This window comes from Pseudorca crassidens, chromosome 13, assembly GCF_039906515.1.
Source record: "Pseudorca crassidens isolate mPseCra1 chromosome 13, mPseCra1.hap1, whole genome shotgun sequence".
Taxonomy (NCBI): domain Eukaryota; kingdom Metazoa; phylum Chordata; class Mammalia; order Artiodactyla; family Delphinidae; genus Pseudorca; species Pseudorca crassidens.
Window position 1 is genome coordinate 88,012,712 of NC_090308.1, and position 26,674 is coordinate 88,039,385.

At 40.2% G+C, this 26,674-nt stretch overlaps 2 protein-coding genes across 3 annotated transcripts; both read right to left on the reverse strand.

The window, feature by feature from the left end:
• Positions 1-12,504: 12,504 nt before the first annotated feature.
• PTP4A1 (protein tyrosine phosphatase 4A1) lies at positions 12,505-17,745 on the reverse strand. 2 transcript variants are annotated; one of them, XM_067702886.1, is made up of 5 exons: positions 17,604-17,745; positions 16,384-16,476; positions 15,913-16,043; positions 14,925-14,999; positions 12,505-13,890 (listed from the first exon to the last, which is right to left on the reverse strand). In XM_067702886.1, the coding sequence occupies exons 1-5, from the start codon at positions 17,706-17,708 to the stop codon at positions 13,551-13,553; spliced, it is 744 nt and encodes a 247-aa protein (XP_067558987.1). In that variant the 5' UTR covers positions 17,709-17,745; the 3' UTR covers positions 12,505-13,550. The 2 variants fall into 2 exon arrangements, with proteins under 2 accessions (XP_067558987.1, XP_067558986.1); XM_067702885.1 differs by having other exon boundaries at positions 13,635-13,894.
• A 268-nt stretch (positions 17,746-18,013) lies between these two features.
• On the reverse strand, positions 18,014-21,544 carry LOC137204858 (uncharacterized). Its single transcript, XM_067702887.1, has 2 exons — positions 21,411-21,544; positions 18,014-18,154 (listed from the first exon to the last, which is right to left on the reverse strand). Exons 1-2 carry the CDS (start codon positions 21,447-21,449, stop codon positions 18,059-18,061), a joined length of 135 nt encoding a protein of 44 aa, XP_067558988.1. The 5' UTR covers positions 21,450-21,544; the 3' UTR covers positions 18,014-18,058.
• Positions 21,545-26,674: the final 5,130 nt, after the last annotated feature.

The window sequence follows — 26,674 nt, forward strand, 5'->3', positions numbered from 1 at the left end:
GGAAGAAATAGTCAAATTCTTAGAAATGCACAACCTGCCAAGACTGAAGCAGGAAGAAATAGAAAATATGAACAGACCAATCACAAGCACTGAAATTGAAACTGTGATTAAAAATCTTCCAACAAAAAAAAGCCCAGGATCAGATGGCTTCACAGGCGAATTCTATCAAACATTTAGAGAAGAGCTAACACCTATCCTTCTCAAACTCTTCCAAAATATAGCAGAGGGAGGAACACTCCCAAATTGATTCTACAAGGCCACCATCACCTTGATACCAAAACCAGACAAGGATGTCACAAAGAAAGAAAACCACAGGCCAATATCACTGATGAACATAGATGCAAAAATCCTCAACAAAATACTTGCAAACAGAATCCAACAGCACATTAAAAGGACCATACACCATGATCAAGTGGGGTTTATTCCAGGAATGCAAGGATTCTTCAATATACGCAAATCAATTAATGTGATAAACCGTATTAACAAATTGAAGGAGAAAAAACCATATGATCATCTCAATAGATGCAGAGAAAGCTTTTGACAAAATTCACCACCGATTTTTGATAAAAAAAAAACCCTGCATAAATTAGGCATAGAGGGAACTTTCCTCAACATAATAAAGGCCATATATGACAAACTCACAGCCAACATCATCCTCAATGGTGAAAAACTGAAAGCATTTCCACTAAGATCAGGAACAAGACAAGGTTGCCCACTCTCACCACTATCATGCAACATACTTTTGGAAGTTTTACCCACAGCAATCAGAAAAGAAAAGGAAATAAGAGGAAGCCAAATCAGAAAAGAAGTAAAGCTGTCACTGTTTGCAGATGATATGATACTATACATAGAGAATCTGAAAGATGCTACCAGAAAACTACTAGAGCTAATCAATAAATTTGGTAAAGTTGCAGGGTACAAAATTAATGCACAGAAATCTCTGGCATTCCTATACACTAATGATGAAAAATCTGAAAGTGAAATCAAGAAAACACTCCCATTTATCATCGCAACAAAAAGAATAAAATATCTAGGAATAAACCTACCTAAGGAGACAAAAGACCTGTATGCAGAAAATTATAAGACACTGATAAAAGAAATTAAATATGATACAAATAGATGGAGAGATATACCATGTTCTTGGATTGGAAGAATCAACATTGTGAAAATGACTCTACTACCCAAAGCAACCTACAGATTCAATGCAATCCCTATCAAATTACCACTGGCATTTTTCACAGAACTAGAACAAAAAATTTCACAATTTGTATGGAAACACAAAAGACCCCAAATAGCAAAAGCAATCTTAAGAACGAAAAACGGAGCTGGAGGAATCAGGCTGCCTAACTTCAGACTATACTACAAAGCTACAGTAATCAAGACAGTATGGTACTGGCACAAAAACAGAAAGATAGATCAATGGAACAGGATAGAAAGCTCAAAGATAAACCCACGCACATATGGTCACCTTATCTTTGATAAAGGAGGCAGGAATGTACAGTGGAGAAAGGACAGCCTCTTCAATAAGTGGTGCTGGGAAAACTGGACAGGTACATGTAAAAGTATGAGATTAGATCACTCCCTAACACCATACACAAAAATAAGCTCAAAATGGATTAAAGACCTAAATGTAAGGCCAGAAACTATCAAACTCTTAGAGGAAAACATAGGCAGAACACTCTATGACATAAACCACAGCAAGGTCCTTTTTGACCCACCTCTTAGAGAAATGGAAATAAAAACAAAAATAAACAAATGGGACCTAATGAAACTTAAACGCTTTTGCACAGCAAAGGAAACCATAAACAAGACCAAAAGACAACCCTCAGAATGGGAAAAATATTTGCAAATGAAACAACCGACAAAGAATTAATCTCCAAAATTTATAAGCAGCTCATGCAGCTCAAAAACAAAAAAACAAACAACACAATCCAAAAATGGGCAGAAGACCTATATAGACATTTCTCCAAAAAGATATACAGACTGCCAACAAACACATGAAAGAATGCTCAACATCATTAATCATTAGAGAAATGCAAATCAAAACTACCATGAGATATCATCTCACACCAGTCAGAATGGCCATCATCAAAAAATCTAGAAACAATAAATGCTGGAGAGGGTGTGGAGAAAAGGGAACACTCTTGCACTGCTGGTGGGAATGTGAATTGGTACAGGCACTATGGAGAACAGTATGGAGGTTCCTGAAAAAACTACAAATAGAACTACCATATGACCCAGCAATCCCACTACTGGGCATATACCCTGAGAAAACCATAATTCAAAAAGCGTCATGTACCAAAATGGTCATTGCAGCTCTATTTACAATAGCCCAGAGATGGAAACAACCTAAGTGCCCATCATCGGATGAATGGGTAAAGAAGATGTGGCACATATATACAATGGAATATTACTCAGCCATAAAAAGAAACGAAATTGAGCTATTTGTAATGAGGTAGATAGACCTAGAGTCTGTCATACAGAGTGAAGTAAGTCAGAAAGAGAAAGACAAGTACCGTATGCTAACACATATATATGGAATTTAAGAAAAAAATGTCATGAAGAACCTAGGGATAAGACAGGAATAAAGACACAGACCTACTGGATAATGGACCTTAGGATATGGGGAGGGAGAAGGGTGAGCTGTGACAAAGCGAGAGAGAGGCATGGACATATGTACACTACCAAACGTAAGGTAGATAGCTAGTGGGAAGCAGCCGCATAGCACAGGGAGATCAGCTCGGTGCTTTGTGACCGCTTGGAGTTGGGAGATAGGGAGGGTGGGAGGGAGGGAGGTGCAAGAGGGAAGAGATATGGGAACATATGTTTATGTATAAGTGATTCACTTTGTTATAAAGCAGAAACCAAAACACCATTGTAAAGCAATTATACCCCAATAAAGATGTTAAAAAAAAATAAAAAAAAAATTAAAAAAAGATTGCTTTGGCTGTTCGGGGTCTTCTGTGTTTTCATATAAATTGTGAAAATTTTTGTTGTAGTTCTGTGAAAAATGCCATTGGTAGTTTGATAGGGATCACACTGAATCTGTACATTGCTTTGTGTAGTAGAGTCATTTTCACAATGTTGTTTCTTCCATTCCAAGAACATGGTATATCTCTCCATCTGTTTGTATCATCTTTAATTTCTTTCAACAGTGTCTTATAGTTTTCTGCATACAGGTGTTTTGTCTCCTTAGGTAAGTTTATTCCTAGGTATTTTATTCTTTTTGCTGCAATGGTAAATGGGAGTGTTTCCTTAATTTCACTTTCAGATTTTTTTTAACATCTTTATTGGAGTATAATTGCTTTACAATGGTGTGTTAGTTTCTGTTTTATAACAAAGTGAATCAGTTATACATATACATATGTTCCCATATCTCTTCCCTCTTGCAACTCCCTTCCTCCCACCCTCCCTATCCCCCAACTCCAGGCGGTCACAAAGCACCGAGCTGATCTCCCTGTGCTATAGGGCTGCTTCCCACTAGCTATCTACCTTACGTTTGGTAGTGTATATATGTCCATGCCTCTCTCTCGCTTTGTCACAGCTCACCCTTCCCCTACTCATATCCTCAAGTCCGTTCTCTAGTAGGTCTGTGTCTTTATTCCTGTCTTACCCCTAGGTTCTTCATGACATTTTTTTCTCTTAAATTCCATATGTATGTGTTAGCATATGGTATTAGTCTTTCTCATTCTGACTTACTTCACTCTGTATGACAGACTCTAGGTCTATCCACCTCATTACAAATAGCTCAATTTCGTTTCTTTTTATGGCTAATATTCCATTGTATATATGTGCCACATCTTCTTTATCTATTCATCCAATGATGGGCACTTAGGTTGTTTCCATCTCTGGGCTACCATAAATAGAGCTGCAATGAACATTTTGGGATATGACTCTTTTTGAGTTATGGTTTTCTCAGGGCATATGCCCAGTAGTGGGATTACTGGGTCATATGGTAGTTCTATTTGTAGTTTTTTTAAGGAACCTCCATACTGTTCTCAATAGTGGTTATACCAATTCAAGTTCCCACCAGCAGTGCAAGAGTGTTTCCTTTTCTCCACACCCTCTCCAGCACTTATTGTTTCTAGATTTTTTGATGATGGCCATTCTGACTGGTGTGAGATGATATCTCATGGTAGTTTTGATTTGCATTTCTCTAATGATTAATGATGTTGAGCATTCTTTCATGTGTTTGTTGGCAGTCTGTATATCTTTTTGAAGAAATGTCTATATAGGTCTTCTGCCCATTTTGGAGTGGGTTGTTTGTGTTTTTGTTTTTGAGCTGCATGACCTGCTTATGAATTTTGGAGAATAATTCTTTGTCAGTTGCTTCATTTGCAAATATTTTTCCCATTCTGAGGGTTGTCTTTTTGTCTTGTTTATGGTTTCCTTTGCTGTGCAAAAGCGTTTAAGTTTCATTAGGTCCCATTTGTTTATTTTTGTTTTTATTTCTATTTCTCTAGGAGGTGGGTCAAAAAGGATCTTGCCGTGGTTTATGTCATAGAGTGTTCTGCCTATGTTTTCCTCTAAAAGTTTGATAGTTTCTGGCCTTACATTTAGGTCTTTAATCCATTTTGAGCTTATTTTTGTGTATGGTGTTAGGGAGTGATCTAATCTCATACTTTTACATGTACCTGTCCAGTTTTCCCAGCACCACTTATTGAAGAGGCTGTCCTTTCTCCACTGTACATTCCTGCCTCCTTTATCAAAGATAAGGTGACCATATGTGCGTGGGTTTATCTTTGAGCTTTCTATCCTGTTCCATTGATCTATCTTTCTGTTTTTGTGCCAGTACCATACTGTCTTGATTACTGTAGCTTTGTAGTATAGTCTGAAGTTAGGCAGCCTGATTCCTCCAGCTCCGTTTTTCGTTCTTAAGATTGTTTTTGCTATTCGGGGTCTTTTGTGTTTCCATACAAATTGTGAAATTTTTTGTTCTAGTTCTGTGAAAAATGCCAGTGGTAATTTGATAGGGATTGCATTGAATCTGTAGGTTGCTTTGGGTAGTAGAGTCATTTTCACAATGTTGATTCTTCCAATCCAAGAACATGGTATATCTCTCCATCTATTTGTATCATATTTAATTTCTTTTATCAGTGTCTTATAATTTTCTGCATACAGGTCTTTTGTCTCCTTAGGTAGGTTTATTCCTAGATATTTTATTCTTTTTGTTGCGATGATAAATGGGAGTGTTTTCTTGATTTCACTTTCAGATTTTTCATCATTAGTGTATAGGAATGCCAGAGATTTCTGTGCATTAATTTTGTACCCTGCAACTTTACCAAATTTATTGATTAGCTCTAGTAGTTTTCTGGTAGCATCTTTAGGATTCTCTATGTATAGCATGATGGCATCTGCAAACAGTGACAGCTTTACTTCCTCTTTTCCAATTTGGATTCCTCTTATTTCTTTTTCTTCTCTGATTGCTGTGGGTAAAACTTCCAAAAGTATGTTGCATGATAGTGGTGAGAGTGGGCAACCTTGTCTTGTTCCTGATCTTAGTGGAAGTGGTTTCATTTTTTCACCATTGAGGATGATGGTGGCTGTGGGCTTGTCATATATGGCCTTTATTATGTTGAGGAAAGTTCCCTCTATGCCTACTTTCTGGAAGGGTTTTTATCAGAAATGGATGTTGAATATTGTCAAAAGCTTTTTCTGCATCTATTGAGATAATCATATGGTGTTTCCTCTTCAGTTTGTTAATATGTTTTATGACATTGATTGATTTGTGTATATTGAAGATTCCTTGCATTCCTGGGATAAACCCCACTTGATCATGGTGTATGATCCTTTTAATGTGCTGTTGGATTCTGTTTGCTAGTATGTTGTTGAGGATTTTTGCATCTATGTGCATCCGTGATATTGGTCTGTAGTTTTTTTTTTTTTTTGACATTTTTGTCTGTTTTTAGTATCAGGGTGATGGTGGCCTCGTAGGATGAGTTTGGGAGTACTCCTCCCTCTGCTATATTTTGGAAGAGTTTGAGAAGGATAGGTGTTAGCTATTCTCTAAATGTTTGATAGCATTCCCCTGTGAAACTATCTGGTCCTGGGTTTTTGTTTGTTAGAAGATTTGTAAGCACAGTCTCAATTTCAGTGCTTGGGATCAGCCTGTTTCTATTTTCTATTTCTTCCTGGTCCAGTCTCTGAAGGTTGTGCTTTTCTAAGAATTTGTCCATTTCTTTCAAATTGTCCATTTTGTTGGCATATAATTGCTTGTAGTAATCTCTCAGGATCCTTTGTATTTCTGCAGGGTTGGTTGTTCCTCTCCTTTTTCATTTCTACTTCTATTGATTTGAGTCTTCTCCCTTTTTTCTTGATGAGTTTGGCTAGTGGTTTATCAATTTTGTTTATCTTCTCAACTAACCAGCTTTTAGTTTTATTGATCTTTGCTATTTTTTCCTTCACTTCTTTTTCATATATTTCTGGTCTGATCTTTACGATTTCTTTCCTTCTGCTAACTTTGGGGTTTTTTGTTCTTCTTTCTTTAATTACTTTAGGTGTAAGGTTAGGTTGTTTATTTGAGATGTTTCTTGTTTCTTAACGTAGCATTGTATTGCTATAAACTTCCCTCTTAGAACTGCTTTTGCTGCATCATATAGGTTTTGGGTCATCGTGTCTCCATTGTCATTTGTTTCTAGGTGTTTTTTGATTTTCTCCTTGATTTCCTCAGTGATCTCTTGGTTATTAAGTAGTGTATTGTTTAGCCTCCGTGTGTTTGTATTTTTTACAGATTTTTTTCGTGTAATTGATATCTGGTATCATAGCGTTGTGGTCGGAAAAGATACTTGATACAATTTCAATTTTCTTAAATTTACCGAGGCTTGATTTCTGCCCCAAGATATGAGCTATCCTGTAGAATGTTCCATGAGCACTTGAGAAGAACGTGTGTTCTGTTGTCCTATAAATATGAATTAAGTCCATCTTGTTTAATGTATCATTTAAAGCTTGGGTTTCTGTATTTATTTTCCTTTCGGATGATCTGTCCATTGGTGAAATTTGGGTGTTAAAGTACCCTGCGGTGATTATGTTACTGTTGATTTCTCCTTTTATGGATGTTAACTTTTGCCTTATGTATTGAGGTGCTCCTATGTTGGGTGCATAAATATTTACAATTGTTATATCTTCTTCTTGGATTGATCCCTTGATCATTATGTAGTGTCCTTCTTAGTGTCTTGTAATAGTCTTGGCTTTTTTTTTTCCAGTATGTGGGCCTCTCACTTTTGTGGCCTCTCCCATTGTGGAGCACCGGCTCCAGACGGGCAGACTCAACGGCCAGGGCTCACAGGCCAGCCACTCCGCGGCATATGGGATCTTCCCGGCCTGGGGTATGAACCCATGTTCCCTGCATGGGCAGGCAGACTCTCAGCCACTGCGCCACCAGGGAAGCCCAATAGTCTTGCTTTTAAAGTCTAATTTGTCTGAAGTGAGAATTGCTACTCCATCTTTCCTTTGATTTCAATTTGCATGGAATATCCTTTTCTATCCCCTCACTTTCAGTCTGTATGTGTCCCTAGGTCTGAAGTGTGTCTCTTGCAGACAGCATATATATGGGTCTTGTTTTTGTTTCCATTCAGCCAGTCTATGTCTTTTGGTTGGAGCATTTAAGCCATTTACATTTAATGTAATTATCAGTATGTATGTTCCTATTACCATTTTCTTAATTGTTTTGGGTTTGTTATTGTAGGTCTTTTCCTCCTCTTGTGTTTCCTGCTAGAGAAGTTCTTTTAACAAGCTGGTTTGGTGGTGGTGAATTCTCTTTGCCTTTGCTTGTCTGTAAAGGTTTTAATTTCTCTGTCAAATCTGAATGAGATTCTTGCTGGATAGAGTAATCTTGGTTGTAGGTTTTTCCCTATCATCACTTTAAATATGTCCTGCCACTCCCTTCTGGCTTGCAGAGTTTCTGCTGAAAGATCAGTTGTTAACCTTATGGGTTTCCCTTATATATTATTTGTTGTTTTTCCCTTGCTGCTTTTAATAGTTTTTGTTTTTAATAGTTCGATAAATATGTGTCTTGGTGTGTTTCTCCTTGGATTTTTCCTGTATGTGACTCTCTGCACTTCCTGGACTTGATTGAGTATTTCCTTTCCCATATTAGGGAAGTTTTCAACTATAATCTCTTCAAATATTTTCTCAGTCCCCTTTTTTTCTCTTCCTCTTTTGCAACCCCTATAATTCAAATGTTGGTGTATTTAATGTTGTCCCAGAAGTCTCTGAGACTGTCCTCAATTCTTTTCATTTTTTTTTTTCTTTATTCTGCTCTGCAGTAGTCATTTCCACTATTTTATCTTCCAGGTCACTTATTTCTTCTTCTGCTTCAGTAATTCTGCTTTTGATTCCATCTCAAGAAGTTTTAATTTCATTTATTGTGTTTTTCATCATTGTTTGTTTGCTCTTTAGTTCTTTTAGGTCCTTGTTAAACGTTTCTTGTGTTTTCTCCATTCTATTTCCAAGATTTTGGATCATCTTTACTATCATTACTCTTAATTCGTTTTCAGGTAGACTGCCTATTTCGTGCTCTGGTGGGTTTTTACCTTGCTCCTTCATCTGCAGTGTGTTTCTCTGTCTTCTCATTTTGCTTAACTTACTGTGTTTGGGGTTTCCTTTTCACAGGCTGCACGTTCATAGTTCCTGCTGTTTTTGGTGTCTGTCCCCAGTGGCTAAGGTTGGTTCAGTGGGTTGTGTAGACTTCCTGGTGGAGGGGACTGGTGCCTGTGTTCTGGTGGATGAGGCTGGATCTTTTCTTTCTGTTGGGCAGGACCTTGTCTGGTGGTGTGATTTTCGGTGTGTGTGACCTTATTATGATTTTAGGCAGCCTCTCTGCTAACGGGTGGGGTTGTGCTCCTGTCTTGCTAGTTGTGTGGCATAGGGTGTCCAGCACTGTAGCTTGCTGGCCATTGAGTGGAGCTGGGTCTTAGCGTTGAGATGGAGATCTCTGGGAGCTTTCGCCACTTGCTATTACGTGGAGCTGGGTGGTCTTTTGTGGACCAATGTTCTGAACTCAGCTCTCCCATTTCAGAGGCACAGGCCTGACACCCGGCTGGAGCACCAAGACCGTGTCCGCCACACGGCCACATACATGGGGAGTTTCTTTCCTTTTGGGAAGTCTGAGGTCTTTTGCCCGCATTCAGTAAGTGTTCTGTAGGAGTTGTTCCACGTGTAGATTTATTTCTGATGCATTTGTGGGGAGGAGGGTGACCTCTACATCTTATTCTTCCACATTTTGGAGGTCTCTGCCAGTAGTGAGATGTTGGAAGAGGAAAAATATAATTTTACTTTCTATTGGGCTTGGGAATTTATTTTTATATTTTAAGTAGGATAATAAGAGCACCTTTTGAAGGTCTGATTTCAAAGGAACAGGGAACTATTTAGTTCTGTGAACTAGATCTGTGTTAACTGTTCCTGTGCCTTCCATACCATGGGGGAAATGATTAGTCCTCTCAAGCAAGTGCAAAGCAGTAAGTGAAATACGTTGCCTCTCTTTAACTTTCCAAAAGCTGAAAAGTGCTGAGAAGCAAGCTGTGTCAAAAGTGAGTACAGTGCGAAGGACTTAACAAAGTAAGTTACCAAGATAACCTTTTCTCTTTTGATGACTTTGTAAGCAATATTTGTAACCAATACCTCTCTTGCAAACTGCTTGCAATTAAGGACACCATATGTCGTCGTCAAATGAAAAGTTACTAGTACTAGTTTTGCCTATGTTGTATGGTTACAAAAAAATAAAATTTTCAAAGAAAGAAAAAATAAGTGAGAGAAGCAGCCTACACTGTCAGGGTTGTTGGAACTAAGTCATGGTAGCCTTTTTTCATCCATCAGGAGGTAGAATTAGTGGGCAGAAAAGTTTTTCAAGTAGAAATTGTTGGTAATTTTAGATCCTCCGCAAGAACAACTTATTCCGTATGTGTGACCAAACAACTCAATGCCAAGGTTTGGAAGTTCACCTTGTCAACTTTTTGGTGTTTGAGCTGCACTTCTGTGGTGGGTTTAGTCTGATGCACCAGTGAGCCTTATCAAACCTGGCAGTATTAATTTCATGCACAGCATATGTATCAGACATAACTACAACTATCATTTAATTAATGTCTAAATATTTGCTTTCTTTGAATCTGTATGCTAATGGCATTTACTTGATAGCCACCCATGCAAATTATTTGAATATACTTTTGCAGCAGGGGTTTTTTTTTTTTTTTTTTTTGTGGTACACAGGCCTCTCACTGCTGTGGCCTCTCCCGCTGCGGAGCACAGGCTCCAGACGCGCAGGCCCAGCGGCCATGGATCACGGGCCCAGCCTCTCCACAGCATGTGGGATCCTCCTGGACCGGGGGCATGAACCCGTGTCCCCTGTATCGGCAGGCGGACTCCCAACCACTGCGCCACCAGGGAAGCCCCGCAGCAGGGGTATTTTAACATACTTCTTTTGCAAGCCAGAACCTTTAGGTAGAGGTTGTGTTGGTTTAGATACACTGGCTTTTATTATGGGATATCCAGCAGTTTAAATTTGATGTGCTAGTCTAAATTCCATGAAGGCAGGGACCAAGTTTGTCCTAATCACTTTGTCTTCAGTGCCAAATACATGGCATATAATGTTCACTCAATGGACACCTGTGGAACTAATGCACAATTTCCTGATTCTAGTGAACTGAAAATTCAGTAGCTCTTTCAGGGCTAGAATTTTGCTTCTTCTTTTGCTCCAGCCCTGCCAACAAACCACAATTACTTTCAGAAAAAAAAAGTGCTTTCCTCGAAGGATATGTATGTATTGGATTTACAAAAAGCATCTGATAATTAAATTTGGCATTTAATACTTGAGTACATACTAGCAAACATAAAACTGAGTCGTATATATGTAACACTAACTAGTAAACCAAATTGCCACAGCTACCTTAGTTTTATCTAAATTAAGATTAAATAGGCTTAAATAAGCACCTATGATTCCCTAATAAGCACACACTTCAATAAGCACTAAACTTCTTGACCTCTATTTTGGTTGTTTGGAAACCTTATCCCCTAATGCTTAATATTTCAGTTCTGTGGGATGTTGCTGTAGATATACTCTTTAAATATAAATCCACTCTATAAGTGACGTGGTAGTGATTAACACTGTGTATTTCTGGCTTTTCAGTACACGATAGATGGCATTTCCCGTGCTGAGTGGCCAGTTCTGTCCAATGAGTTGAATAAAAGTGATTAAGCATGATTTCTTAGTCAAGAAATTTGTGACACTCCAAAGCCTTTTTTGCCTTCTGTCACAAGAAGCACTGGCCCAGAGTAGATGCTCCAACAGCTTGGGTCCCTCTGATAGACATGACACTTAAGTGACAAATAAATCCCAGTTACTCTCAGGGTTGGTTGTTTCTGCAGCGTATCTTAGCCTATCCTGACTTAATTCAAAAGGGATTTTCTGCAGAAATAAAAAAGTTTTTAATATAAATGAAGAAACTTACAAAATTAATGTTGTGGAACACTTTGTCCTTAAACAAAATGGGCTCCATAGGCAGGAGTTTGAAAACTTATATAAGAGCTTTAACAACTGGTAACATAAAAAAATGGCCAGGCATATATACATAGTCACAGCTGTGTGGTAGAATGGACAGTCACACAGGTTTGAGTCTCTGTTTTTACCACTTATGAGCTCATCACCTAACTAGAGGCTCATATCCCTTATGTGTAAATGTGGGATAACTAATATAGGATTATAAGGTAATTGAATTATGAAAATCACCTGATAATAAGATCTTTAATATGTAAGTAGCTATGATAGCTACATTAATCAACTGATTAGTCTGGCAATATATATCAAATTATAGAATTACTACTAATTCTTCCATTCACAACTTAGTGCATACAACAAGCCTAAGTTTCAAGAATGGAGTATATTAAATGCTAAACTGGTATGAAAAAATGGAAGCAAATTCTTTAAAACATAAGATGGTATATCATTTTTTTACTCAAATTTTGAGGCTTTTAGTCAGTTGTAGCTATTTTTTTAAAAAAAGGGTTATCAGACAAGGACATCTCTTCCTTTTAGATTAACACGAGCTATGCAAAAGTATTTCAGATTACTGAAGGAAACGTAACACTTATTAAGACCTCACATGCCAAAAATTTATGTCTGAATTAATTTCAAAACCTATAAAGGTATGTAATTATTGATATGCTAATGAGAAGACTGATGCTCAGAAGTTAAGTTGCCCAAAACCACTTAGTTGGTGGAACTGAGCTTCAAATCATGGTCTTCCTCCACGACAGTTTCTCCTCAGTATGTAAGAGTACATTGGTTCATGATTATCTAAACCTTAAAAAAAGTTTATAATGGAAAGCACTTTTAATATTAAATAGCTCCCTGCCTAATTATAAGGAGCTTATCACAACGCCAACTTCATTTAATCCTTCATTTGTTAAAAAAAAAATCCACGCTTCAAAGGGCAGTAAGTGAAGTGCAATTCTTTCATATCGTTTTCTACAAAATAAGTTAACTTTAAGCAAAACAACTTCAATGACAATAAATGCATTTCATCATTTATTTAATGTTTAAGCTCTCGCACTAGATTTTTACAAGCTGGTGAACACTGACAAATTATTTCTCCCACAGAACTATAACCACATGTTCCCGGACAGTATAAATATATGGTTGAGCTGACATTAATACACATCACCATTTTATCAATCACATAATAAAACAAATTGTCAAGTATCCAAATATTAAGTTACACAGCTCAAAAGGCATATAAAATATTAAATGTCTGCTCAATTCATTAGCAGAAACCCACTTTTTTGTTTTTTGCAAGAAAGGTTGGGAATCACACTTCAAACAAAAATAAGTTGGTAAACAACTTCAGATAAGTTTGAAAAAAAATTACAAGAATTTCAGAAATTTTATGATTAAGAATTGTTTTAGCTACCATAACAAAGTATTTCTACCTTTTAAAAAAATATTTACTAAATTAAAGCGCATATTCTACATGTTCTGCACAAGACAAAGGCAACATTTTACTAAAAATACTTAATAGCCCCCTCCCATTCCTTTTTTCAGGCCCTCCCTGTAAGTTGCACCCCAAAGTGCAAACATTAAAATTAACTGTAAGGCTTTTTTGTCTGGAGACATTAAAGACATGTGCTTCTGTACAATGTAGATTTTCAAAACGGAGGTCTTCCATGACAGCACAAAATGAGATTTATAGAAAGACATTAAATAGTCACTGGTAAGACTTGGTTAATTAAAAAAAAACAAACGAGCAAATCTGATGTATACTGGTATGAATGTGGAAGATGTAAACATATTGTGATCAAATAACCTTATAGGCCCTACTTTCTATGTTTGAAATGATGGAAAGAATAAAACACATAAGGTCCAGAGTTTTCATAGTTCCTGGGATTTTAGTTCGATATGATACTAAAAACAACAAGAATTGTGCTGGGTATTTTGGCACCTAGTCTTTCTAAATTTCTTATATACTGATAAGAATCTGGCATGGAAACACATTTAAAGACATGAATGACTCCATACTGCATGATTTCAGGAAAAGTCAATTGGTACAAATGATAAGCACATTTTAAATGCTGAACAGCAAGAATCCTTTTCTAAGTGTCCAAGTAGGTTGATCATAACCCAAACAGAGGGTGCAATTCTGCCAGGCTTGTAGCCTGGTAAAACTGCGTTTCAACACTCCTATGGAAGCTTCATCAGACTTCACCAAGCCAACATGCTGGTTAACATGTACGACAAATCCCGTCCTGTCTAGGTTCCACTTCCAAGCAATGGCATCAGGCACCCCAGTTTTATTGAATGCAACAGTTGTTTCTATGACCATTAGAGTCTTTGAAGCGCAGCCGCATTTTAGGACGATACTTCTCCAAATACAAAAGTTGCTTGCTGTTAAAAGCTCCACGCCGCTTTCTAGAAGGAAGAAAACGAAAGACAAATTAAAGCAAAGTCCCTCTATAATTAACATTTACTGTTCTATAGGAGGCAATCATCACCTTTCTTGTAGCAATTTATTTTGATTATTACATTGTGACTTAATGTAGAAATAGGGATCAGCATCCATGTGTAAATGGGAAAAGGGCCATAAAAAGTTAATTTTCTAAATCTTTTTGAGAGGTAGTTACAAAATAGTCCAAACTTACAAATTCATTCATATAAAGCCCAAGAAAAGGCAAAACTAACTTATTGTAATATGAGTCAAAAAGAGATTGCCCCTGGTGGTTGGGAAGATGACTACAAACAGCGTGAGGGCACTTTCTGAAATGATCAAAATATTCTGTATATTGCACTGAGTGGTTATTTTATTTGGCTGTTACCATCCATTCATTTACCTTTGATATCTGCATTTTAACTAACTATACCTCAATAAAAGGGCAGATACACAAGCAACATATTCAATCAAGTATTTGAAGTAAAACAATAATTTACAGAATCATTACTGGATTACAATCTTTGTAATATGAGTATCTACATGGAATGCAAACAAGTAAGATACTCCCTGGTGGTAACACTATCTTAAAAATGAACAAAATGGGGCTTCCCTGGTGGCGCAGTGGTTGAGAATCTGCCTGCCAATGCAGGGGACACGGGTTCGAGCCCTGGTCTGGGAGGATCCCACATGCCGCGGAGCAACTAGGCCCGTGTGCCACAACTACTGAGCCTGCGCATCTGGAGCCTGTGCTCCGCAACAAGAGAGGCCGCGATAGTGAGAGGCCCGCGCACCGCGATGAAGAGTGGCCCCCGCTCGCCGCAACTGGAGAAAGCCCTCGCACAGAAGCGAAGACCCAACACAGCCATAAATAAATAAATTTAAAAAAAAAAAGAACAGAATGGTCAGACAGGCTCTTGAAAAGAAACTGCTTTCCTAGTAATATATTTAAATTCGCTAACATTCAACGAGGAAATAAAAAGTGCAAACGGAAAGAACGTATTAAATACATACTGTCTTATGAACTGTACTGCATCTTCGTATTTCATTCCACCTTCAATTAATGCTAGGGCGACAAGCACTGGAGCTCTGTTAAGGTAAGAATTATAGTAAATTATTTTTCAAAGTCAAATCCTGGAAAATTCAATACTCCGAACATTCCCCAATCCGAAAGCACTATTATTTACCGCACTTCCTATGTTAATACCTATGGAAAATGTTGGACTTCATGTTAAAAATTAAATTAATAAAGTACCATTACTTTCATATCAAACCCAGGTTTTTAATCTATAATCAAAAAGACAACTATGTCCTTAGCTAATACAAATAAGCCTAGAAATTAAGACCTGTATCACTAGAGAGCAGTCCTGAAAAAATTTAAGGGAGAGGGTAAATCGTGACACGTGTGGACAATATTTTCTAAATTCCAAGCAGTGAAAAATACTTTCCACTTAAAGATGTGGAAAATACTGCTTTCTTTGTTTTATTATCCATGAGACTGTGACATGTTTCACGCCAGCCTCCCCAGGGCCATGGTCTGAGCAGTGGGGGACGAGGGTGGTGGTAGCAATTTACAACTACGGACACGTATATTTTGGCACTGCTGTGTAATGACTTCCTACTGAAACAGGATTCTCCAGGATCAAGAACCCTGCCACAAACTCACCATATGCAGTGCAAAAACACCTTAGAGACAATTCATGATCCTTTTTCCAATGAGCTTGGACAGTGATTCCCAATACTATGGATACAACCTAGAACACACAATTAAGTAATTCCGCCCACATGGGCAAGTATAAATTTCAGCGACAGCATCTGTCAGTTCCAAATGTACTGGAACACATTACTGCTACACTCACCTACTTTTAAATTTAACTCAGTAAGTAACCTAACAAAGCAAATTGATTCACAAACTGACAACCGCGTCTTTATGGGAGTCAAAATCAAGCTTTAACTAGAATGAAGACCAGTATCATTAAATGGGTTTAAGAAATTCTCTTACCTCCCAAGGCCTGCAACACAATGAACAGCAATACAACAACCAGGGTCTTCACGAAACTTAATTTTCACAAGACTTAACCAATCATCAACAATCTGGTTAGATGGTGGTGCGCCATCATCAAAAGGCCAATCCTAAGTCAAAAGAATACACATTTTAGACTTTTAATGTAATTGGTATAATAATTCTAAAATTCTAACACCCAAATGTTGCCAGAAGCATTTTCTTTTAACGTTTAAACAAGTGTTTTATGAAACCCCACTGTCAATGAAATGCAAATACATGCTGAGTCTTTATAAAGATCTTTTATTGCTTCAAGCCTCTGCTCAGCTTTCACCTTTATTTGGACCTCAGGACAGTATATACTTTTGCAACAACTTAAACAATTAAGCTTTCTGAAGCCAGTGGTTTATCTGAATGAATAAACTTTGGCAGCACAGCACTGTGAACACATGGGAACCATTAAACACTTACGAGAACATGGATGCCTTCTTTCTCCACAAGACTAGTGTCGTAAGTTGCTTCACATACTCTTACTACTGTGGTAACTCCGTACTTCTTAAGTTCCTGGATAAAACATATATAAAAAAGCACATGAAGTCTTCGTAACCATGTCACTCTTGCTCACCATTTGCCATTTTGATCACCTCTCTAACAGGTTAACAGAAAATCATGTATGTTTAACACGGTCTTGTTAAGTCTTACTGTCACAAGCCTTGTTTTAGGTGACAATACTAAAATAGCATTAAAAGGAAAGGGAATTGTTAAACATCATATATTTTTAATAAATTTTATATTAAAAAAAATCCCATGGCCCTTCACATACTGAAGTCGTTTATAGTCACGGTAACCTTGGCTAGACGAAGCACTAACAAAAGAGCAACTCAGGAACAAAGGACCAAAGGAATCACTCATGACTACAAACAATCTGACTTGACTGATATTAACTCTAAACTTTTGCTCATTTGCAGTGCACAGTGTATAGTTTGGAGCCTTAAAAGTATGTTCAGAGAGTAAAATCTCAAAAATGCGGTGTAAAAACCCCGCACCATTTAAGACTAGAGGCTTTAAGACTCATAGTGCATTATTAATTATAATTCTGGCATTTAAAAAATATACAGACGACAATCAAAGATAAAAGTATTTCTATGATCTGGAAGGCCTATTTGTTGTTTCTGATTATCCATAGATATTTATAAAATAAAATGTGTATGCACCCAAATAAATTATTCAGCATTACAATCCTTCCAGAAATAGAATTAGTAGATCAGTAGCTGATAATTACATTCTAAGCATCAAAAGGGGGCCAAGACATAAACTAATCCTGGTTTATAGTATCTGTCATTATGCTAATAAGCAAATATGTGAAAAACCCACAAGCGGAGCCTCCCGCCAACCAATTTCTAGTAAGGTAAGAGCCATACTGTTATACTGTCCACATATACACTTAAATTAAGCAAACTGTGAGGCATGAAGAACTAGATATTAACTTATAAATCTAAACTAACTCAAGTACATGTTCTCCTCAAAATGTATAAAATAATTCACCTCTAACGTAAAGACACTGGTACTTCTGAGAGTTGGAACTGTAGTCGTAACACCTCACAATTTCCAAAACATTTTATTTTGTTACATAAAAGGCTCCACTATTAAACTACAATCAGTTTAAGACATTAAAAAGCATCAAAACTTACCTCTATAAATTTGTTTAGGGTCGCATTAGTTGGATTGTGTGTAATAAGAAATCTCATGTTCTTGTAAGTGATTTCCACAGGAGCTGGGCGGTTCATTCGAGCCATGTTAATTTAGTTAAAAAACACTCAATAGGGTTATGAAAGAATTTAAAAGACTGAATACAGAAATGATGCAAAGAAACTGAGTCTACTTCAATATACTCCACTTGAAATTCTCAGTGCTTTTGAGTATGAAGTTGGGAGTAATGGGAAATGAAATGAACCTCCTGACAAGAAGCAGCAATTCTTCAATCCAGTAATACTGAGGCAAGAGAAAGGAAGTGCACTGAGGTTTACCCCATCCAGGTCAGAACTCTTGTAAAAAATGCTCTGTGGATTTCAATCCAACACTTCTGTGTCCAGGTTCACCACTCTTATGGGGGCTTCTTGGTGGAGTAGTAATGAATTTCTACAGTTCACTTGTCTGCATAGAGGTCGTGCTGTGCCTGGCAGTAATCTCCACTGCCCTTCAGAAACTCCATAAATGTGTGACCAAGAACACCACAGAACTGCTGTTTAAAAGAAAGAGAGAAAAAAAGTTGTTTTCAATTCAAAAGGAACATGTTATGCTTTGACAGTATTTAAGGGCACAACGATCTTTCCAAATCTGGGCCCAAGCCACCTTTTAAACTTTTACTTGAACCACAAAATACAAAGGTGATTACAGATTAAATCAATAAGCAAGGATTACTTTAAGTAAATACCCCTCACATCGTTACATTTGATGAATATCCCTTACATACATTCTTCTACTAATTACTCCTTTTAAAACCTGGCTACTTGTTTTACATTCTTCTAAATTATCACGTACAACTTTCTACATTGATTTTTCCAACTACCAAAATATTTTTATGTATTACAAAAATTCAATATATTAGTCAATATATTCTTAAAAGAAAAAAACGAAACTGGTTTTCAAAATGCTCCCATATATACTATTTCATTTGATTCTTAACAACCTATTAACTTATCATTCCGCTTTAACAGATATTTCTCATCTGAGTCTCTGGAAATTAATCAACTTGAAATCAAGTTTTCAACTTACGTGAAACATAAGCGCGCGCGCACACACACACACATATACACAGAACTTCCATTTATAACTATAAAAAAGACGTTCATAATTGTAATAGTCTTTTGTATTTTAAAACCGAAGTTTCAGTTATCCTGTCATAAACTGAAATCTAATTGAAAGAAAAAGTAGTGGTGGTGGGATGGTGTAAATTACCTTACATTTCTTTCACAGGTCTCAAAAGCAAGGTAACTGCTACCACCAATTATACTTTCCCCAAGTTCCCCTTAAAGATCTAAATTAATTTTATGTTAGTATCAAATATTACACGAATATTCACAGGATATTTTCATAATATATACACGGAAAACATTGATGTTGACGTTAGTCTTCTTCCAAGTAGTTTACAAGGAGCTTGTGTGGTTGGGAGTAAACAGAGGACTAAAAAAAAAAAAAAAATTAATAGGTCAACAAGAGCACTGAGAGCCAGCCACTGCCCCAAACTCTTCACAGGTATTCTCATGGATAATTTACCAAATAAAATCTTTTGAAATCAAAAGATTCCCTTAGTTTACTATGCTTAAGTTTAAATTTAAGCATTAAAAAAGGCTTAAAACTACATTCAAACTATCTCATCTCATTTTCACTGAGTCCCACGCTAGTTATAGTTTCTAAAAGAACGCTGCTAAGTTTTGAACAATAATTCATATGAAGATCTAGCCAATCACAGAAAACATTAAGTCAAAAACTCAGTTCACTTTTCTGTGAAAATACAGGAACTAGCCTCAGGAATCATGTCTTAATAGGTGTCCCATAAGGAAGGTAACTTTCATTAATCCAAATTCGTTCAAACCCACCCTCAGATGTTACTTCATCAACTTGTGAGCTGGGCTAAGAAAATTAGTGATTAAATTGCCACTGAGGACTTTGTTCTGTTAACAGTGTGACAGCAGTAACTGGAAATAATTTCAATTATACTTTCCCTTCAAATCCTACACACTACTTCCTTAGAATAAAAAGTGTATTCTGGCACCTTTCCAATGACAATGAATTAAAGTGATCTGCAAAGCTGTTAAGGTCAAGGGCTCTTATCTCAGTATTCTGATTTCCGGTACTACCTTTCTTCAACTGAAAGCCGATTTCTGAATAGACAGTATTGCACACCACCGATTTCCATACTGAACAGATGAAACTCCTGTTATAGCTGAGTTTGGCCATATCCACCCCTTTCAAGCAAGCGGTTTCATGAGAAAGCACAGAAAGCAATACAGAAATAAGTCCTTTGGTGACCTGGTTATTTTTACTGAGTGGAGGCACCCAGTGGCTGGGGGGGGGGGGGGACGGGGACGGGACGACGACGGACAGACGGACGATGGATTTCCACAAGCGCAGAAATGACCACTAATACCTAACATCTTTCTCTTCTGCCCGAGACACTCCCCTATTCCCCATTTCTCTGCCCCAGGAAAAACCATCCATGATAGGAAGTATGGAAATATCAAGGAATTGTTCCCCTCCCACTGCATATAACCGCAATAATACACACGGGGGCATGGGGGACCAATTTCTGTGCAGAAGCCTAAACCGATCTGTCCTACTGCAGAGTCCGAGCAACAAATCTCTGTTGTGTCCAACGATTCGTTGGCGAGTCTGTTCCACATCTACTTGTGCTTTAGATAACGCACCCGGAATAAAGCATGTGTAAAAAAAGTACTGCTCACTCCTGGGAATGATCTGGTTTTCTGGTCTTCAACTTTTCTACTGCCATCAAACAAAACTCATACGAAAAGAGTAACAGGATGGGGCTTCCCTGGCTGTCCAGGGCTTATAACTCCTCGCTCTCAGTGCCCAAGGCCCGGGTTCGATGCCTGCTCGGGGAACTAAGATCCCACAAAAGCGGCTCGGTGAGGCCAAAAAAAAGAGAGAAAAAGAGAGAGAGAGAGAGTACCAGGACGCATTGGCTCACAATCTGGATCCCAAGCAAGCCCACGGTGCCAGCTACAGCGCAACAACCTCACACACTGGGAACGGTAGCGGGTTCCACGGGCACAAGCTCAGCCTCACAGCCGTGGGTGTGGCTCGCCACGGCGCCACAAGCCAACAGAAGGCAAGCACACGGCGCGCCAGGGGACACTCAGGCACAGCCCAAGATCCCGCGATCGCAAGACACGGCCGGCCCAGCCCGCCCCGGCGCAGGACAAGCCTGGACTCGCTCCCGCGGCCTGGGGCGGGGCGCGCCCCCCGCGGCGGCCGGCTTACCTGGCGAGGCCGCGCCGGCCCGGGTCACGGGTTCGCGCCGCGCCTTCAGTGCGGCGCCGAGGCCATTTTGTCCGAGCGCCGGTCCCGGCCGCGGAGCGCACGGTAGCCCACAGGCCCAGTCCCGCCGGCCCCGCGCCGGAGAGCCCTGCCCAGCCCGCGCGCAGCCGCCTCTCCCGCCCGCCCGCCCGCCCGCCGGGGCTGGGGGCGCGCCCGCCGCAGTGACGCGCAGCCCGCGCCCCACCCGGGCCACGTCCCCGATCCCAGGGCCCCGCGGCAAACAAAGGGGCCTCGGGGCGCCGGCCGGGCCCGCAAGACGCCCAGACGAAGAAGCGGCCACAAAGCGGTTTCTGGGCCGCCGCGCCGCCGGGCGCCCCGCCCAGCGCCCCGGGCTCGGTCCCCAGCACCCGCCCGCCGCCAGGACCGCCGGGACTCGGGCCGGGACGCGGGCGGGCGCCGGGCTCCGAACAAAGGCGGCGGCGCGGGGCGCGGGTACTCACAGGAATATGTCTACTCATTGAAGATTGTGGCCTAATCATACAGCCGGTCCCGAGGCGGCGGCGGCAGGGCAGGGGCGGCGGCGGTCGTCGCGGGGCGGAGGCGGCGGAGGCGGCTTCGCGGGCTGCTGCGACGGCGGCGGCGGCGGGGCAACCGGACTCGGTCTGCAGCGAGCGGCTCCGAGAAGGGCGCGCAGCCTCACCGGCCCGCAGTCCAGGGGGCCAATACGCGCGCCGAGGCGCCCTTGCGTCACAAGTCCTCCTATTTATAGCGCGCCTGACGTGCGTGCCCCCCGGCCACCAATCGCAGCCTGGCCCTAGGTCGCGCGCCGACGAGCGGGGGCGGAGGCCCGCCCCGCGGACGTCACGGAGCGGCGGCGGCTGCCGGTGTGAACCGGTTGATGAATGGCGCCGCGCTGCAGTCGGAGCGCCACCCGGCGGGGGCGGGAAGTGGCGGAGGCGGGGGGACAGGGATGGGAGGGGGAAGGGCCGGGAGAGGGAGGAGGTGCCGCCCTTCCTCCTTAAAACCCCGACGAGTGCGTGCGCTCTCGTCACCAGGCGAGGCCTGCCGTTGGCCTCGACTGAAAACGCAGTCCCCTCGGGGCCGGAACCGGGTCTCAGTGCAGGCCCCGCTTCCTTTTGCTGTAGGTCAGACCGCGGTCGGCTTTGCTTGCGGTTCACCGTAGCACCTGCGACTTGCGATCCCCGTCGTCAAATAAATTTTTCTGTGGCCCTACGGCTGCCGGGCGACGACCCCTGGGGAGCCTGGGCCCCCGGGCCCGGACCGCGCGAGCGCAGGTGCCCGGGGAGAGCATCGCAAGGCGCGGCCGGAGCGCTCTGCCGCCCGCGGGCTCTGTTAGGCACCCCTTCGTGCTCCGCACGCGGGCAGTTGCGGCAGCCTCAAGCGTGGCATTGCGGACTCCCACGCATCCTCTGTGCTGCGGCTCCCTGGATGCGTTGCCACGGGTGAGGGAAGGTTAGGCAGCGTTTTAAAAATTGTAAGAGCCTTCGACTTGGTCAAGGACCGATGGAACTCTTTGCGTCCAAGCTGGAGCTTTTCCTTTTTGTTCCTTTTCACAACCGTCCCACTCTCTTTCGTAATTTAGGCCCTTAACAAGTAAAGCTTATCACGGTTGTTCTGTGTTACACAAGGGCAACTGTCATTTCTAGTCGGAAAACTCTCTCTTTTGCTCTCTGGAAGGAGTAAACAGGAGTTTTACCTGCTCTGAAGAACTCGGCTTTCTACTAACACTGAGGCCTTTTGTTTGGTGTTTTCACTGAGCATAGGTTGGAGAGGGCTTTAGGGATCACATTGTTTCCTTGGTCAGTGTACTGCAGCATCTTAGGATTTATTAGAACTTCTACTTAGAGACTGTGCTTGCATAGTTATTCAACTTTATAAACGTTATACTCTGTAAACAAAGTTAGCACTTTCAAAAAAGAGTTGGGTCAGGCAGACTTTTATGGGAATAAAAGTCAAATCACCTTCATCTTAAGGAAATTGCTTGCCTTGGAAACTCTTGAATCCATCTAAGTCAAGGAAAACTAAAGAGCTTGAGAAATATATGATGCCCCTTCATTACGTAAAAGTTTAAAACTTTGATATGGTAAAAGGCTGTTGACAAAGTTAATATATTTAATGGCCCATTGGGAGAAAATTTTGGCGACGTATCATGGGAACAGTTAACACCATAATAAATAAAATGCTTGACCCACATCTACAATAGTGTAGTTTAAAAAAACCCATGTTCAGTCAGCTGCTCTCATGCCAAAAGTTTGTCAGCACAGTGATGCTAGTTGGAAGAGTGAAAGCTTTTGAAAAAATGAGCTTGGTGGGACGAGATATAAGTTCAGCTAAGCAAAGCCAAATCAGTATTAGCCAGTGTTCTTGTAGAACTTGAGATACAAGTTGTGAGTCTTGTGAGCCAGATCCCGAAATGGTCACAAGCAGTGCTGACATGAAATATCCGGTGAGCTCTCATCAAGCTCTCAAAGCTGGGCTCAAACTCCCAAGTGGACCAATCAGCTTGGGCGGGGGGGAAGTGGGAGGGGGCGGGTCTTAGCCTCTCAGATGAGGTACCACCTTGCTCTACTTGGAAAAGACAGTCAAGGATGAAAAACTAGATAGAGCTTTTGCTATTGTCATGGGCCTGCGACTCCGGCAGCTGCCGTGTTTATATGTGTCATGTGGTATTGTGGTTCACTGCTGAGCGTGTGTGCCCTGTGGAGCCCAACAGTTTTAAGCTGCTGCTTCTTAGAAAACAGTGGTCCATCCCATCACTGGTTAGGAGGCTCCTGGGGTCAGAGGACTCACTAACATCTATAGATCTGCACTTGGAGCATCAGCACCTGAACTTGTTGAAGCAGAGGGTTCAAACTGAGGCAACAAGCTTGCAAATAGTGGTCTAGACATCCAGAAGTAAGGAAACACTTCTGAAAAGGCAATGCTCCAGAAAGAAGCCCTAAGATGGAAGACTTCTTTTCCAGCTAAACAAAATGCCCAGATAGCAGTTAACTTTTCTCAGCAAAACATGTGTCCTTGAGTTCATCATGGTAGGCAGGACTTTTCATTAGCATATTCAAAATTCAAAAGCCAACAGTTGGGAGGTAAAGGAGACTGTAAGAGCATTATGAGGAAAATCCTTACGGAAGATGAAGCACTGAAGGAGACTACAAGTCAGCAAAAACTGATGATGAAGAGCAGAGAACTCTTTATAGGATGGCAGATCTAGTAAACATTGAATGATTCCACTTATACCAGACATGTAAGAGGAATGGAGGATTTCAACCCTTTCTATCTTCTCAGACTTATTAGGGCCACGAAGGGTAGGTTGAGACCATGAGGAAGTCTGATAAAAACAATTTTAATAAAGCAAGAGTATTACCATTGCAGTGATAGAAAGATCAAATGTGACAATAACAACCCAGAAAAGAAATACTAGATTGCAATGTATAATGATGTGCCAGGTGTACTAAATAGAGGCAAATACCCCAGTGGGTGTCTGGATACTAGTGGGGAGGGTGATCTTAAGGGCAGTATAGCCCCAAACTTAAAAAGTGTCCTGAAAACTCAGGGATACAACCATGGCTACTATCAACATTGTAACAGTTTATTTTCCTTTTGCTGTTATATAACAGCCTATTTTATATCTAAAATGAATCTTCTTGTGTGATTTGTTAAAAAAAAGTTTAAAATGGAGGGCTTCCCTGGTGGCGCAGTGTTTGAGAATCTGCCTGCCAATGCAGGGGACACGGGTTTGAGCCCTGGTCCGGGAAGATCCCACATGCCGCGGAGCAACTAAGCCCGTGCGCCACAACTACTGGGCCTGCGTGCCACAGCTACTGAGCCCACGTGCCACAACTACTGAAGCCCGCCTGCCTAGAGCCTGCACACTGCAACGAAGAGTAGCCCCCGCTCGCCGCAACTAGAGAAAGCCCGCACGCAGCAACAAAGACCCTATGCAGCCAAAAATAAAATAAATTTTTAAAAAAATGTTTAAAATGGAGATTAAATTTCTGTGAACATATAAATTTCAAGTGCATGAATGTTTAAAACTAAAGCATGCTTTATGTTAAAAAATGGCTGTTTTCTTTCCCTAAGTTACTGATTTAAAGATTTATCATCTTTTTTTAATAGCCACATATTTTTGTATATTTATTACTTTTTAACTGAGGTATATAATTGACATATAACATTATATTAGCTTCAGGTGTCTGACATAATGATTCGACATTTGTGTGTTTGACAAATAATCACCACAGTAAGTCTCGCTAACATCTGTTCCCATAGGTAAGTACAATTTTTTTTTTCTTGGGATAAGGATATCAATTCATCCTTTTGATGAATAATAAAAATCAAACAGCAGTGCTACATCATCATTTCTATGTGAATTTTAGACACAGAAATCTCCAACAAGCAATTAAGCTTGTCACAAGCCAGTCAAAGTCCGTAGGCCAATCAGTACCTGTACTCGGGCTATTGTGTTTTGACTTAGTCAGACATAGAAACTGTTAGTCACCTACACGGTGGGTGCTAAAGATATAAATATCTTTAGATAAAAGAATCCTGTTGGATCAGAAATAAACATTTTATTAAGTCATCAAACCCAATCATTAGAGGTAATCTTTCTCTGTAAAACTGACTTAAGGCAGTTTTCGAAAAACCTTTTAAAAACTATTTTAAGAAACAATTCTCTTTAGTAAATCTGTTATGTCCATTTTCTGTCCCTTTACTTTTCATGTCTAAGTTTAATCAACTTGAATATAAACCCAAAAATTGCTTAGGTAAGTCTTCAAGTCAGATGAAACTGTGTTTTCACGTTAGAAACCCTGCCACTGAATACAGTGAGTATTTACTTCTGTGAAGGTTCAGCGTGCATATTATGATGTGACAGACAGATTCATCAAAAGAATATTTCTCTTTGCATACTGGTAGGAACTGTTTCCTTGGGATGCTGAGTAAAGGACTTACTATGGACCTCTAATACTTCATAGCATTTTCATAGCATGCCATTTTGATGACTGATTCACATACAGGTACCCGGAGGAATCTAGTTTCAGAAAATTCTTATTTTTAGTGAACTTGGAAAAATTTCTTTTGCTGTTCTTAAGTCTGAATAAAAATCATTTGGGAATTGGAAATCAGGAGGGCCACAGTCTCCATGAAATCGTTAGGAACATGTTGAATTATGCCACAGTCTGAAGCGAGGCAAAAATAGCTTAGGAAAGGAGAACTTAATCTGACCAGAGAAAGGGAATGGAGTATCAATAAATGTCAAAGGTTTGTTATGCGTGCTATGGCAAAGCTGTCACTTGACAGGTTTAATTTACAGAGTTGGCATTTAGGCTGCAGAATCCAGACAGACACTGACCCAAGCAGCCTTCCTAAGGTCAGCCTTACATACGGAGTGTTCTTGAACAGGTTCTGCCAAGCATAACAACATTTATTTAACAGAAAGCTGCAGTAGTCATGTCTCTTCCCTACTCTATCACAAATTTGTTTTTTAACGGGACATGTTCAGTAAAGATTGCTATCTTAGTGTATTTCTATAGCTTGTTTCATCACCAGAAGATACTGAATAAGAAAAAAGTGTAGAAGCGTTTCAGAATTTCTTCTGCTTAAGAGAGTTGTCATATCATGTATTTCTGGAGTCCTTTGACATTAGTATAGTAGATAATCAATATTTGTTTGGCTATGACCAGGTTACTGTCCCCCCTGAAATCCTTTTAGGCATCCTCTTCCCAGTCTTCCTAAGATTTATTTGCAG